General features: G+C 48.9%; 1 protein-coding gene across 1 annotated transcript in view; it reads right to left on the bottom strand.

Annotated features, from left to right (window-relative positions):
• Positions 1-547: 547 nt before the first annotated feature.
• LOC308147752 (zinc finger protein GLI2-like) overlaps positions 548-13,825 on the bottom strand; it is a 48,899-nt gene continuing 35,621 nt past the window's right edge. The window contains exons 6-14 of the mRNA XM_080520082.1: positions 10,916-11,117; positions 10,623-10,815; positions 10,209-10,319; positions 7,715-7,846; positions 6,283-6,432; positions 5,332-5,496; positions 4,753-5,034; positions 3,588-3,936; positions 548-3,102 (exon numbers count right to left, since the gene is read on the bottom strand). Of these exons, the coding sequence (XP_080376208.1) occupies positions 1,079-3,102; positions 3,588-3,936; positions 4,753-5,034; positions 5,332-5,496; positions 6,283-6,432; positions 7,715-7,846; positions 10,209-10,319; positions 10,623-10,815; positions 10,916-11,117 (3,608 nt within the window). The 3' untranslated portion in view covers positions 548-1,078. The remainder of the gene's footprint in view (positions 3,103-3,587; positions 3,937-4,752; positions 5,035-5,331; positions 5,497-6,282; positions 6,433-7,714; positions 7,847-10,208; positions 10,320-10,622; positions 10,816-10,915; positions 11,118-13,825) is intronic.

Below are 13,825 nucleotides of genomic sequence, written 5' to 3'. Positions count from 1 at the left end.
ATTTATAATCGATTTGACGGGCCGCAGGAATCACCGTTCACTTTATCTAACTGATAACTTCCTCTTCTCTCTCGTATCGGTGTGGTTCTGAATGCTGATTGGTCGCATCCTGATTAACTCATTCACTTTCTGACACTGTTTGTTCTGTTTCCACAACGTTTCCCACTTTTTTCCCCTCTCATTTTCTATTAATCCACAGATGAAGCTGCACATAACACTGAGATTAGTTTGTGAGAATATCTGGATCACACCACATCTGCAATATGTTTTTCTTTTTAATCAATAGACTGAATATATCATGTGCCACGTCTACCTGCAGATATATATGAATCGTACCCCAGTTGTTCTTATAGAAATAAACACATCATAAGCTGCATTTAATGCTTGTTGGCACTGCTGCAGCTTCCTCTTCGTAATTGAATGGACTGCACAGACGACACCAGCAACAAGCGTTTAAAAAAATTGAAATCAATATTGTATTTCTTAAAAATGTACAAATGATATTTACATACAGCCAGCACAACAACCTGCCGGAACAACGTATAAAAGGAAACGAAGCACGATTCTCTACGCACACATTCAACGTTATTCTCGCTATAAACGTACGCTGGATCAATGCAGGAGTCCAGGTTTCCAGTCAACAATAGTGTGTGTGAGTGTGTGAGTGTGTGAGTGTGTGTGAAGCATCACAGTTAATGTCAGCAGTCAAACGAAGGCCCACTGAGGACGGTGACAGTAAACCCCTCTGCTGGCGTGTTTGACGCTTCGAACCAGAAGGTGACGAGTTACATTCCAAACAGGCGGGCGTCACATGATCACGTCTTAAATACGATGATATGCAGTGGATGCATGTGGTTCTGGCCGAGGCAGGCACTTGGTAAACGGCTCACGCTGCAGACCTGCACGGTGACTGAAAGAACCCTGTTGTTGTTACTGTCGCTACCTTAGGCAGAAAGAACTCAATTATGGCTTTTCAAACACGATAGGAAATGGCCATTTTAAATAATTAGCAGAGAAAAGAAGGAGAAGCGGATCTGCAGCGTCTTTAGAGTTCAGAATGTCTGCAAATACGTTTCCGTCAGAAGTTTTCTGTCACATGTGGCGAAGACATTAAGTCGAGGAACTTGCTTTCCTCTGCCAGGGCGGTCAGCAGTGAGCTCATGTCCCCGATGGCCATGTTCCCCGTCCCGGCCGCCACCGGAGGCAACGTGGCCGAGTTCCTGGGGGTCGTCAGCCGCGAGGAGCTCTGGGACAAGCTCTGGAGCAGACCCGGACTCAGCGCCCCCGACACCAGGCTGGACCGGTCCCCGTCGTCCAGCATGCTCTCAAAGTCGATCTGCGCCGGCTCCATGGCGGCGTCGCTCGCCGTGCGGCTTCCCCCTGGACTGTGAGGCTCCGCGTCGGTTCCAAACGGAGGCAGGTTGAGATCAGCCATGTTCCCATTGGGTTCAAACACCTGAATCTGTCCCGTGTAGTACATGGCATTGTCATCGGCACCACTGCCGCCACGCGGGCCTGAACTCCTGCTGGACGGCGCACAAGCAGCGTCTGGGTTGGTGTTGGTGGGGCGGTGGGTTTGCTGCATCAGTTTCACGGCCGAATTGTGTCTCCCGATGGACTTCGGCTCTGTGGGGGGTCTGGGGAGCAGACAGTTCTGATTTGCAGGATTCTGGGAGGTGAAGTTGCAGTTCTGCTGATCGGCAATAGAAACCAGTCCGTCACAGTCCTCAACCTTCACTTGTATCGGCTGAAACTCGACGCCGGCAAAGTGCATGTCGACGACCTCCACGTGAAACGGCTCCTGCTTGCAGCCGGGGCTGAGCACGCTCCCGCTCGCCGCTCCCGCGCTGCTGCAAGCCGGATACGTGGCGTTTCCGTTCTGGTCGTAGTCCTCGCCGAACCCGCACCGAGAGCTCAAGGCCTCGTTGAGGTTCGGCGGCTGGAAGCAGTCAGAGAGCAGTCGGACTCGCCGCTGCTGCATCGTGTCTGTGACGGTCTGAGTCGCCTGCTGGCGGCTCAGGTTGTGACTCAGAGCTCCAAAGTTGTGGCTTTGCTGGAGGACAGCCAGGTTTCCCCTCTGCTGCAGCTTGCTGTAGTCCTGCGAGGCGTCAATACCTCCCGGAGGCATTTTACTCCACTGAACGCCGGCCATGCCGTTGCTGAGTAAAGACTGGCTCGTCTGTTCTTGCTGCCTCGGGCTGTTGTGGGACAGAGGCTGAGTCTTTATCTGATAGTACATGTGCTGCTGCAGAGCGGAGGATCCTGGGAAATCCTGTTGGCTGGCCGCTGTTCTGTCGGTTGTGTCTTTGTTGTCGGGAAAGCCGCTCGCCGTTTCCATGCTGGAGTTCTCCGAGATGCTGGGTGGCCGCAGGCTGTGAGGGTAGCGGTTGAGTCCGCCTTGCTGGGACAGGCGTCGGCGGTCCAATCCGGGAGGCGGGTGGGGCCGCGTGGTCAGTCCCGGACCCAGAGCGCCCATGCTGCTGTAGCGCTGCATCTGTGGCTGGCCGAGAGAATCCATGGGCGTCTGCCTGACGGGGTCGCTGGCTCGGCGCGGGACGTGCGACGGGACTTCGTGGGGCATCAGGCTGCGGGTGTCGTAGCTGCCGTACTGCTTGGCGTCTCCATACAGGCCCGAGTGAGCCTTCAGGAACATCTGGTCCATGTATGGCAGCGGAGTCGGTGGAGCGCCCCCGGTGGCGGCGGCGTATTGCGCCTTGAGGCGGTAGTGCTGTGCCGGGGTCAGGCTCAGCGGGCTTGGAAAGCTGCCCGTTCCCCCGCCGCCCCCCCCACACTGGCTGGTCTGACTGGAGCGCCGGGAGATGTCCACCGAGATGGGGTCGTAAGAGTCGGCGGCGCTGATGTTGTTGGGCCGGTTGGCGCCGAACTGCGAGGTCTGGCTGGAGCGGCGGCTGGAGAAGCAGGGGGAGATGCCCGAGGAGCGGCGGCTGAGGGTGTAAACTGAGCTCAGGGTGCTGGAGGTGCTGTCGCGCCGCTCATACAGGTTTTCCAAAAGAGTCATTTTCCCAGTGCTCAGTTCACCCGATCCACAACCGGGGAAGGACAGCGGACCTCCACCGATACTCTGACTCTCCAGGAGGGACCCTGCCGAGACACAAGAGAAAACACTGAGACGCTTTAACCACTTTCACAGCACTGAACAGCTTTATAGTTCCTGTTTTGGTTCGCTTGCAGAGCTTTAATTGATTCCTGCAGCGTCACAAACCTCCTGAACCTAAAAGCTCCGGTAGCAGAGAAACAGTCCTGCCTTCTTCCTTCTGAAGATCATGATTGTTGGAGCAAATCATCAAGGATTATTTTTACCCCCCAGCAGTCAAAGTGCCGGGCCAAGGGGAGGCGCTGTTGATTGTTTTTGTAATGAAACCACCCAGACGTGTGCAGAAAACGAAACGCTATAAAGGCGAAACTGACTGGACTGATTACGAATCGGATGCTATCAGGAGAGAGTCTCAACTATTAAACGACTGATATGGACGATAAAACTAGAAAACGGACCACGGGAGAAACCACTATGGGTCGGCCATGTTTGTTTACAGACACACGGGCAGATGGAACCCCCCCCGACTCACCTCGTGCTGATATGGGCGGGAGCGTGGTGCCGAGGACGGCGGGCGGCGGGTCGTTGGCCCACCGACAGGAGTCCCTCACAGTCTTCAGCTTCTCCCTCTTCAGGCGCTCGAGGCGCTGGCTGGTGCCGAGCTGCTTCCTGACGTGGAGGCCCACCGCTGCGACCCCGCCGGCAGATTCCTCGAAGCCCAGGGACTCCGCGGGCGGCAGGTCGTCCAGGGCGCTCAGGTCCCCCAGGCTGCCCCCGCTGTGGGCCGCCATCTCTACTCCACTGTCATTGTTGGTGGCGCTGCCAAGTGGTGACGGTTCGCTGCTACATGATGACTGACCGCCAGGGCTGGACTGATACATCTGCAGGAGGACGGGATGGGGGAGGACGCCGAGACGGCAGCATGAGACAAGCAAGGGGGAAAAAAACTAAACACACAACTATTTGTCCCGAAACCGGTTTGTTTTTCAAAAACAGAACAAAAGTGGAGTGGTGGTTAACATGGCATGTAAAACAGTGAATCAGAGCCTCTTTTATCCTCCCCCAGACTAATTGTGAATAATGAGTGTTTTTGGGGGAACGGGGGTTGAAGAGGTGGGGGCGCGCTGCAGATTACAGACCGTCTTAGTCTGTCTGTGAATTAGAAATGTGCAGGATGAAAGGCTGCGAGCAATCACCACGAGATGTGATCGCATTTCCTTTTTGGAAAGAAAAAAAAAAAAAAGCTTAAGAAACATTTCTGTGAATCTGAAGCTCCGAGTTTAAACAAACCAGCCCAGGAAACATTTGTCCCCCTTCTGACTTCAGCTTTATTTACTTCATGCATTCATAAGCTGCCCTGTTCAGGCTCCAGTTATCCATCGACTACGGGTGACCGGGTTCCAGAGGGTTGATGAGGATGAAGCACAAAACGACGGCGGAAAATGAAACAACGTGAAATGTTGGATAATAATTCACACGTGAGCTCACCTGAGCAACGTCTGTCCAGGAGGAAAGTCAGAAAATAGAGAGACGGGAGAAGTGAGGATCATGGAGCAGCAGAGTTAGTGTGAGTGTAGGAGTTTGGTTGACTTCATTAAGATTTGACCTTTTTGGTAAAATAACCCTGAACAATGTGGCTCTAGAGCGCCGTCGTATCGTACTGAGGTCATTGTGGAGGAACCTCCCGGCCGTCTCACCACAGAGTTTTCTGTCTTGATGGATTTGACGTGCAGGTAGTCCTCCACCCCTCTCAGCGAGCTGCTGTCCGACACCTTGTCGTCCCGCTGGATCCGCTCTCTGGGCCCCGTCTCGTTCTCGCCGTTCTCCCGGGGCGGCGGCGGCGGCCTGGGCGGGACGTCGCTGCGCTGCTTCTTGGTGACGTGGGCTTCGGGGCCGTGGACCGTCTTCACGTGCTTCCGGAGCGAGCTGGGGTCGGTGTAGCGCTTGGTGCAGCCGGGGATCTTACACACATACGGCTTCTGCAGACGCAAAGAAATGCCGAGTCAGCAGGTTTCACACACACACACACACACACACACACACACACACACACACACACACACACACACACACACACACACACACACACACACACACACACACACACACACACACACACACACTCCTGCAGCTTAAATTATAAACGGAAAGGAGTTCAATTGATAGTCAAGGTTTTAATTAAACGCTAGCTGGTGGAGGGAAATGCGACGTGATTGAATCTGGCTGCAGGTGTTGCTGCACAGGAGCGTTTCATCTACGTCTAGTTTATCATGCACCTCGTTGGAGTGCGTCCGGTTCTGGTGCTTGGCTCGGTCCGAGGCGTTGGAGAAGGCTTTGTTGCATCCCTCGTGCTCGCAGACGTACGGTTTCTCCCCAGTGTGCGAGCGCAGGTGAGTTTTGAGGTTCTCCAGGCGGGAGTAGGCCTTAGCGCAGCCCTCGAACTGCAAAGAAACAGAGTCTGAGTTATTCTGGCCTTTTGTTATAAACTAAACTTCCAGACTCATACAGACGACAATCTTTGTATAAAAGTCCAATAAACCTTTGACATTTTCAGTTTTGAGGAATGTCAATGGACATTTTCAATAAATACATGAAATATTGTAAATGTTTGTGTGGTTAAATGTTTGACTATACTTGCGATTTAGATTTTGATCAGACAAACATTTTTAGACCAATAAATGCACAAAACAAAGAAATTCCTAAAGTTTAATACACTTTTAATGCCACTGAAATATGAAAATCAAGTTTTATTGAGGTTCAAGTTGTGACAGCACAAAAAATGAATTCAAAATAATTCAAATTGAAGATTTACTTCAGAGTTTTAAGGCAAAATTGGACCTAAAACAGATGTTATGTGTGTTTTTTTAATGATGACTCAGAGCATTATGGCCAACATTGTCCACTTTTCTGAGAAAACACTGATAAACAAAACATTTTGAGGATTTTTTTTTCTACATCTGCAGTCATTTTTTTTCATAATTTGTCTTTATTCAAGGCAGCGCCGACGTAAATTTCTGTACAAACTGGAGACATTTCTGACCGGCTCCTAATTAAAACACTGATAAGTCAGAATGATGTCGTTTGAATTAAACATCTGACGCCTCCGTCTTCTTCTTCTTCTTTTCCTCTTTTTTTTCCTAAATAATCCGTCCCGTGTGTGTGTGTGTGTTAAGTCTACGCGGTGTGTGATGTGCGGCTGCCCTCGGGGGGCGCCGTCCGTTACCCACCGTACACTTGTGTGGCTTCTCCCCGGTGTGCCGGCGCATGTGAACCACCAGCATGTACTGAGCTTTGAAAGGCTTCTGCTCCCGCGAACAGTCGTCCCAGCGGCACACAAACTCCTTCTTCTCTCCGTGGATGTGGTCGTTATTGATGTGCTGTGGGACACACACACATTCACATTCACACACACACACATACATAGAAAAAGGCTTGTCCACTAAGAGGCTCTCATGTTTTTTTTCTTTTCTTTTCGGCCGGATGTTTCTGGATGAATCCATCTTATCAGAGAGAATCTCGGAGGACGGCTGCAGCGGAGGAAAGTGTTAGGGAGTTACACTCCCTCTAATTAGGATTTTCTCAAATGAAAAGCCTCTTTCAGACTGAAATCCAAATATTTTTCTCCAGCAAATCTTACAGTTTTCCTATAATAACTCTTGCTCAAGCTGATTTTTGACTCATTATGTTCACGGTGAAATGTGCAGGGCACAGTAACTAGAAGCTCCTCTTTGGCACGTTGTTATTTGTCTGGTTTTGAGCGTTATAATTTAAATTACACAAGAAATTTGACTGATTACATCGTCATACTGACAGTGTTTTAATGTTTAAAGCAAAAAAAAAACAACATATGAGAAGTGAAATATCAAGAATCAAAGGAAAATGCCTGAGTGTGGTTGAGAACCTGGTTTGAATACGAGCTGCAAAGTTTACTGTGCAAATGAAAAGGACTCAAAAGAACGCAGCAACCGGTGTGAAAGATGAGGATAAGACTGATTGGAAAAGTGATTCGCTTCATGTTTATTCTCCAAATCTGGATGGAGACTGAGTGAAACTGCCAGGAAGAGCAGAGGAAGTCAGCGGGTTTATGAGAAATGTGGTCTCAATTAGGTAGAAAACAATGGCGCTGCAGCGACGCGGCCGAGCGTCACGTCAACCGCGCGCTCGTTTGTTTACAGGGATCACGTCAAAGCTGGGGAATCGTGGACGGGGGACGTCTGAAGACGCTTCGCATTGCAGCGCTGAAGGTCTGTAAACGGCCCCTCCTCGGGAGTTTGAGCAGTGACGGACGGCGGGGCCACTAATCCCCCCTCGCCTCTCTTTGCTTCACTGCAAGTCAGGAATGCTTGAGGCCTTTTTAACCGAGGCTGGAAGGAAACCTGAAGTCGGTCAGATTGTCCCGCGGAGGACTCGCCGGAGAGACGCTTCGTTTATGGTTGTTAAAGGGACAGACGACACTGATGTTTGAATATAGAATAAGTTGGACTTTTATTTGTTGTATTCATGCTTCTTTGGAGTAAATTAGTAGTCAACAACACCAAACACGACCCCAACGCAGGTTTTGGAATTGTTGTATTTGTCGTTTTGGCTTCAGCTTGTTGCTTTGACGGATCTTATCGCGGCTTCCCTGCGAGAACAAGACGTCTCGGCTGGTTCACTCACGTGGACCAGCTGCTCCTGCGTGTCGTACTCCTTGCTGCAGCCCTCCCAGTGGCAGTTCGTCTCGTAAACGGCCTCGGGCTCCTGCTTGCACTCGTCCCGGTCGCCGTCGTCCTTCAGGTCCAGCAGGTGGTTCTGCGGGGGAGACGGGCACCGGGTCACACCGGACAGTCGTCTCAAACGGAGACACGTGGAAACGGCTGAGAACGTTTGAGCCGATGCAGTGGAGAGAGACGTCAAATTACAGGGTCCAACGCGCTCCACTGACGTTTAGAGGAATCACACTTGTTTTGACAACTTCCACCACAAACACTCTGGAGACTTCTAATTCATCCGGCTGAACCCAAAACTACCACACAAGACAACCACACTCACTTTTCAACACTTGTATGTCCGAGAGAATGAACACGACGTGACTGGGTTCACTGGTTTAGAGAGGATGGAGATCATTTCAACTGATATCAACTATAAATACTGCAAAATTTATATTGATCATATTTCATTTGATAGTCGACAAAAATGCATTTAGTTCTTATCCTCCTCCTCCTCCTCCTCCTCCTCCTCCTCCTCCTCCTGCCTTGCAGCTCCATCCTCAGCATCCAACACAGGTTACGTCCCCCCATCATCTCTCACTTCCCCACTTAGTATAAACTATTAGATGTTAAAATATTCTTCTTTTTCTGAAAACATTTAGAGCTTTTTACACGTCGTCTTGTTTAAGAACTGCGAGAAAAGTTTTCAAAAAGTCTCCAATGTATGGATCTTTATGAAGTGCAAATGAATCTATTAGTCTAAATCAGAACTGAATTAGTAAAAAAAAAATGGTCTAAAGTTAGTCTAAAAAACAGTCTAAAGTTAGTGTGAAGCAGGTCAAAATTAGTAAAGAAATAGAACTGAACTTGGTCTGAAACTGATCAAAATTATAAACAGAACTAGACTTAGTTTAGAACCAGGTCCAAAGTCAGTGTAAAGGTCTAAACTTGTTGTTAAAACAGATAAAAAAATTGTGTGTAAAATATCCCAAAAAGTTCCTGCGTATGAAGAGATTTCAAATCTGTTTTTTTAATATACTGACAATAAAAAGATTTTTTTTGTCTTTCAAACTAATAAAAAAAAGATCCCAACTTTATAACTAGTGTTTCTCTCCAAAAGCTGCTGATTTTTTGTAAAAGTATTGATCACATTTTCCTAAAAATATAAATAAATTAAAGTTGAAATTTTTAGATTTAGATCAGAAGCTGTTGAGTTAAATAACTATATTGTCCAAACGTCCTAAAATAAAATATCTACAATTCAAATCACAAAGACAGAGCGTGTACACACACACACACACACTCACACACACACACACACACACACACACAACGTGCTGACTGCAGCATGTTAGCCTGCCCCACACACGCTATCTTCATCAATTCTGGAGGCCCCTAGACGACTGCGCGCGGCGCCGTCCCCATGCATCAAGCCCAAACCTGCTCGCTATCGGGGACGACGCGCAAATTTGTCAAAAGCAAGAGAAAAAGGCTCCTCAGATGACAATAAAGCCCGGCCAATATTTCATGAAAATGAAGTGCCGTGGCACAGTTTACAGTGGGCCGGGGAGGGAGGGGGGGGGGGGGGGGGTGAAAGCTCTTATCAGGTGGAGTTTTTCCACGTCCCTGTTGGTTTTAACGTCGGGTCAACAGAGGCTGCGATTCACGCCACAGATCAGGACGCACAGGAAGACGCCGTCAACAAACTGCCCCACGTCCTCAGCAGCAGAGAAAGTCAAAGTCCTGTTGAGGATTTCTTCAAAAATAAATACAAATAATACTACTTTCTGCGTCAGTCAAGTTTTATCTCATAACGTTGATCCAGATTGTAAAAGTTACTGTGAAGGGGCCTCGTCTATTTAATCTCTCTTTTCTCAAATGTCTCACATTTTCTCAACTTTTTCCTCAGTATTCACATTTTTAATTTGACCTCGGTTCAAGATCTTTTTGCAGCTCAGTTTTTTCTAAATTAAAAATGGTTTCACCTCCTCCTGGTCTGGTCGGTCCAGAAATATTCAAAGTTTCCAGCTCCTCCTTGATTCTCCTCCATTAGAACATTGGATCCTAGGAGCTACATTCAGAATCTGCTGTGTCTGTGTGAGCTGGACTGGCTCCGCCCACACACGCCCATCTATGGTTAAGAGGAGGAAGCACTTCCTCTCGTGGCGCCATGTGCCAGAGCAGAGCTGCCTGATTGTGGGAGGAGTCAAAGGGGAGGAGCCTACCTTGATTGTGATTGGCTAAACCCCCGATGGCACTATATAGGGTTTGATTTCTGATTGGCTGCTTGGCGCAACACACTTTTTAAAACCTGGAACAAGCCAGGGAGAGAGAGGACACACTTTCTAAACTTCTGGGGCGTCGTTCCAGGTGTGGAGACGATCAATATTGCTGGAGAACCTTCAGGAAGGCAAATTTGCAGAATATGACTCAGATGATTTCAGGGCTTTTTTTCTTCTTCTCACCGGTGAAGAAGGAGAAGACGGCCTCAGTCCGTCTGCTTCAGCCTTCACCTTCGACCTCTTGGTGATCAGGGGCTCGACGGTGCTGCTGACGGCCGGGTCGCCGCCGTGGTTCTGAAGAGAGAACGTTTAAAATCCTCACAAATTCAGCTGAAGCACGAATCCCAAACGACTCTGAGATATTACAAGTTTATTTACATGCTGCAGATAATTTTTCAAAACCAACTCTAATGTTTGGACGTTCAGATTTCACTGTTGAGAGACTCTCGCTGCGTTTCTTTTCTCCGCCGAGCAAATCGCTTGAGCGGGAACCTGACGGCGTGACGTTCACAGTGAAACCTGATACTAACTCGACTCCGACCCGCAGGTCGGGCCACCGAGACGAGCCGCGACGTGTCCCGAGCGTTCCACCCTCACCTTGGACGTCGGGTCGCCGCTGTGGACCGAGGCGGGCAGAGACGAGAGGCCGAGGCCCGACTGGCGGCCGGAGAAAGTGGGCGGGGCCTGGATGAGCGGCGGCGTGTGGCCGAAGGCGCTGAGGCCTCGCTGCTGGGAGAGGAGCTGCTGGTAGGCCACAGGGTTGATGGGGTGAGGGAAGGGGAAGGAGGGGCTGCGAGGGGGGGGGGGGGGGGAAGAAAATATCCTGTCATTATTACACTTACTTAACTGAATATAAACGTTTTAGCCTCTGGTCCAGTCTGGATATTCACCTGAGGCCCCCCACCGACAGGTGGCCGTACGAGCTGCTGGCGGCCGAGCTGGAGCGCGAGTTGTTGATGTAGGCCACCAGCGAGTTGGGCGAGGTGCGGATCATCGTCTGCAGGTCGATGCTGGCGTCGGACAGCGGCGAGATGGACAGCGCCCTCTTCCTGCTGAGCCGCGGCGTCAGCCTGGGGCTGGAGAAGCGAGACACTGCGGACACACAGGTGGGTCGGCGGTTGGTTTAGCTAGTTTAAGTGGTTATTAGCGTGTAAACTGGAGGCTCAGCGTGGCGGCGGAGCGACCTACTTCCTGTGGAAACTCGTCCCAGTGACACACATTTTGAAGCTGCCGCACAACAATGGGAAGGAGCTTTTTATTAAAGTTGTTCTACTTCCTGGGGTGAATTTAGATTCACGTCTATATTATATTTAATTGATGCAGGAAAGCGACATAAAAGCTGCTTTCTTTCTCCTCGAACTACATCTTGATTGCAGGTGAGGAACCGGAGACTCATTTTAGACTCTGCATCTTTAAACAGAAGCAAAAACCAAATATTTAAATTAAATTTTTTTTTTTACTTTTACGTCTCTTTAAGAAGTGGATTAATTAATATGAAGTGTTTTAAAATTGTGACCTTCATAATCACTATTCTTTATTTTCCTGGCTAAAATCTATTCATCTACTTAATAATGTTTCTTTTCCTATTTATTTATTTATTTGGGGGCTATAATGTCCTCATTCAAGGTTTTTTGAGCGAACGGTCAGAAAGCAGAACGAAAACATCCGTCCAGCTCATTAACATTCAGACACAACCAATCACCCCCCCAATAATTCTCTGTAATCACTGCAGATAAACATCACAGCGTGCTAAATGAGGGCAATTTACAGGGAATTGATTTCAACTGTGTGTAAATGTATGCAGAGCGCTGATCGATTGCTGCTCTGACGTGTGAGTTCAGACACGGACCTGAAACATCTTCAGGCTGTGAAAACTAAACTGTCGTGATTCATGATGGAAGGTTCTACAGACGTCTTCGTCACTTCAAACAGGAATCCGGATTTTATTGTGGAGGATTTGCACTTCATGTTCTTTTTGTCACTCATGTTAATTTTTTAGCTGTGCTTGTTGTTGAGCCACAGGTTTAATGACAGTTTTTAATTTTGACCGGGCGATCAGTGTTTAAGAGTTTCCTCTATTATTATTATTATTATTATTATTATTATAGATCAATTCATTGTTGTTACACACAATTATTCCTCAGCTCCCAGTTGCTTTTCCTCTTTTTTAACCCTTTTTAAAATGACCTGTTGAATCTATGAGATCAGACATTATATTATATATACAGTTGGACTAATTTCATATTTTAAGATATAAATGTGATCCTCATTGTTGCTCAATGTGCAGATTTTCAGGTTTATTTATAAGAGGAACGTGTAGCTGGCTGCAGAACGAGCGAGTTTTTCTCGTCTCTCTACCTCTCATGTCTGGTCGTCTGAGATCTGGAGATGTCATAAACAGTCTGGCAGTTACGTAATGAGAAATGCACGTCAGTGAGGACATGCCGGGAATATGAGGAGAGACGAAGCTTCTCAAAAAAGACATGAGCGGCGTTGCAGAATGAATCACCTTCAGTGTGAAGATACAAACTTTTCCTCCCAGTTTGTGACCTTTAAAGGTTTTCCAGCAGTCGCTGGACGTTGGTTGCCGTCGAGTGAAACTCAGTAATGGAGAGTTTTTTTTTCTTCTGGAAACCGCAATTAATTCTGCTTTGTTTGCTTTCACTGCCGCCCTTAATGATGGGGGCTCGGAGCGCATTCCGTCTCATCTCCGACATATGTTAGCTGTTTGGAAAGTGGCGCTCTGAGACTTGAGGAGGAGGAGGAGGAGGAGGAGGAGGAGGAGGAGGAGGAGGAGGAGGAGGAGGGGGAAGTCTTCATCCTGGGACTTATGGATCCTGACTGATGACGGTCATGTCTCACCTCAGAGGTTTATTACCAGACACATTAGTGTTTGGGGCGTTGCTGCGATGCTAATTTGGACACTTAACGAGGTAAAGGTGAAATGTAGCTTGTGTCGGCGGCGGCGGCGGCGAGGAGCAGCTTCTCTCCTCCTGCTGATGATGGCGGCTTCTTGGACGTTCAGGACTGGCAGATGTATTCGTCTCTGTTACTTCCTCTCACCTCTGGGGAGATGTGTTTATTAATGCGCCGCTTCCCCTGATGAATGGACCAATGGAAATGCTGCCCCCCCCCACCTCCTCCATTATGATTTATATCAGCGGTGGCGAGGGGGGAAGGGGGTGGGGGGTGGGGGGTGTGTGGACGGGACGGTAGCGAGGAGGAGCGGACACAATCTTTTCTCACCTTTGAACGACTGTCAAACTTTGATTTGCAGGAAGTGAGTGAGTTTAGTTTAATCAGCACTTTCAGATTCAGTTACTGTTTTTCTCCACTTGAATCCTCAGCAGTTTAGTGAGACGTTGACGGCAGGTTTAATGCGTCTTTAGTTTAAATTGCTCAAGAAGTTTTGAAAGGTGTTGAGTCGATAAGGTTTAAGACGAGTTTAAATACATGTTGAAGTAGTTTTGAAAGTTTCTGTCCCGCCTGCTTCATTCTGTCAAACGGAAAGTGCAGCGTCTCACCCTGCGCCACAGTTGGAAATGCCCCCTGCGGTTGGCAGGTGGAGTCCTGCCTCTTCTCAGCCGGGGTGAATAACTTCGCCGTGACTGTGTGTCGGGTCGGAGCCAGAGGCGCTCTGCGTTTGTTTTGGCCTGGCAGCCTGCGCAGTGTTTGGTTATGACAGCTTTAGTGAGGCCGGCTGGCCGGCTTCACGCCGCTGGCAGCCTGCCGGCGTTTTGGCCCGCGACACCACAACACAGCCAGCTCATTCACAGCGCGAGGCTGACCGCGTGTTCAGG

This window comes from Blennius ocellaris (genome assembly GCF_963422515.1).
Source record: "Blennius ocellaris genome assembly, chromosome: 24".
Classification (NCBI taxonomy): Eukaryota; Metazoa; Chordata; class Actinopteri; order Blenniiformes; family Blenniidae; genus Blennius; species Blennius ocellaris.
The sequence above is the reverse complement of the archived record's forward strand: the minus strand, read 5'-3'. Positions and strand labels throughout refer to the sequence as shown.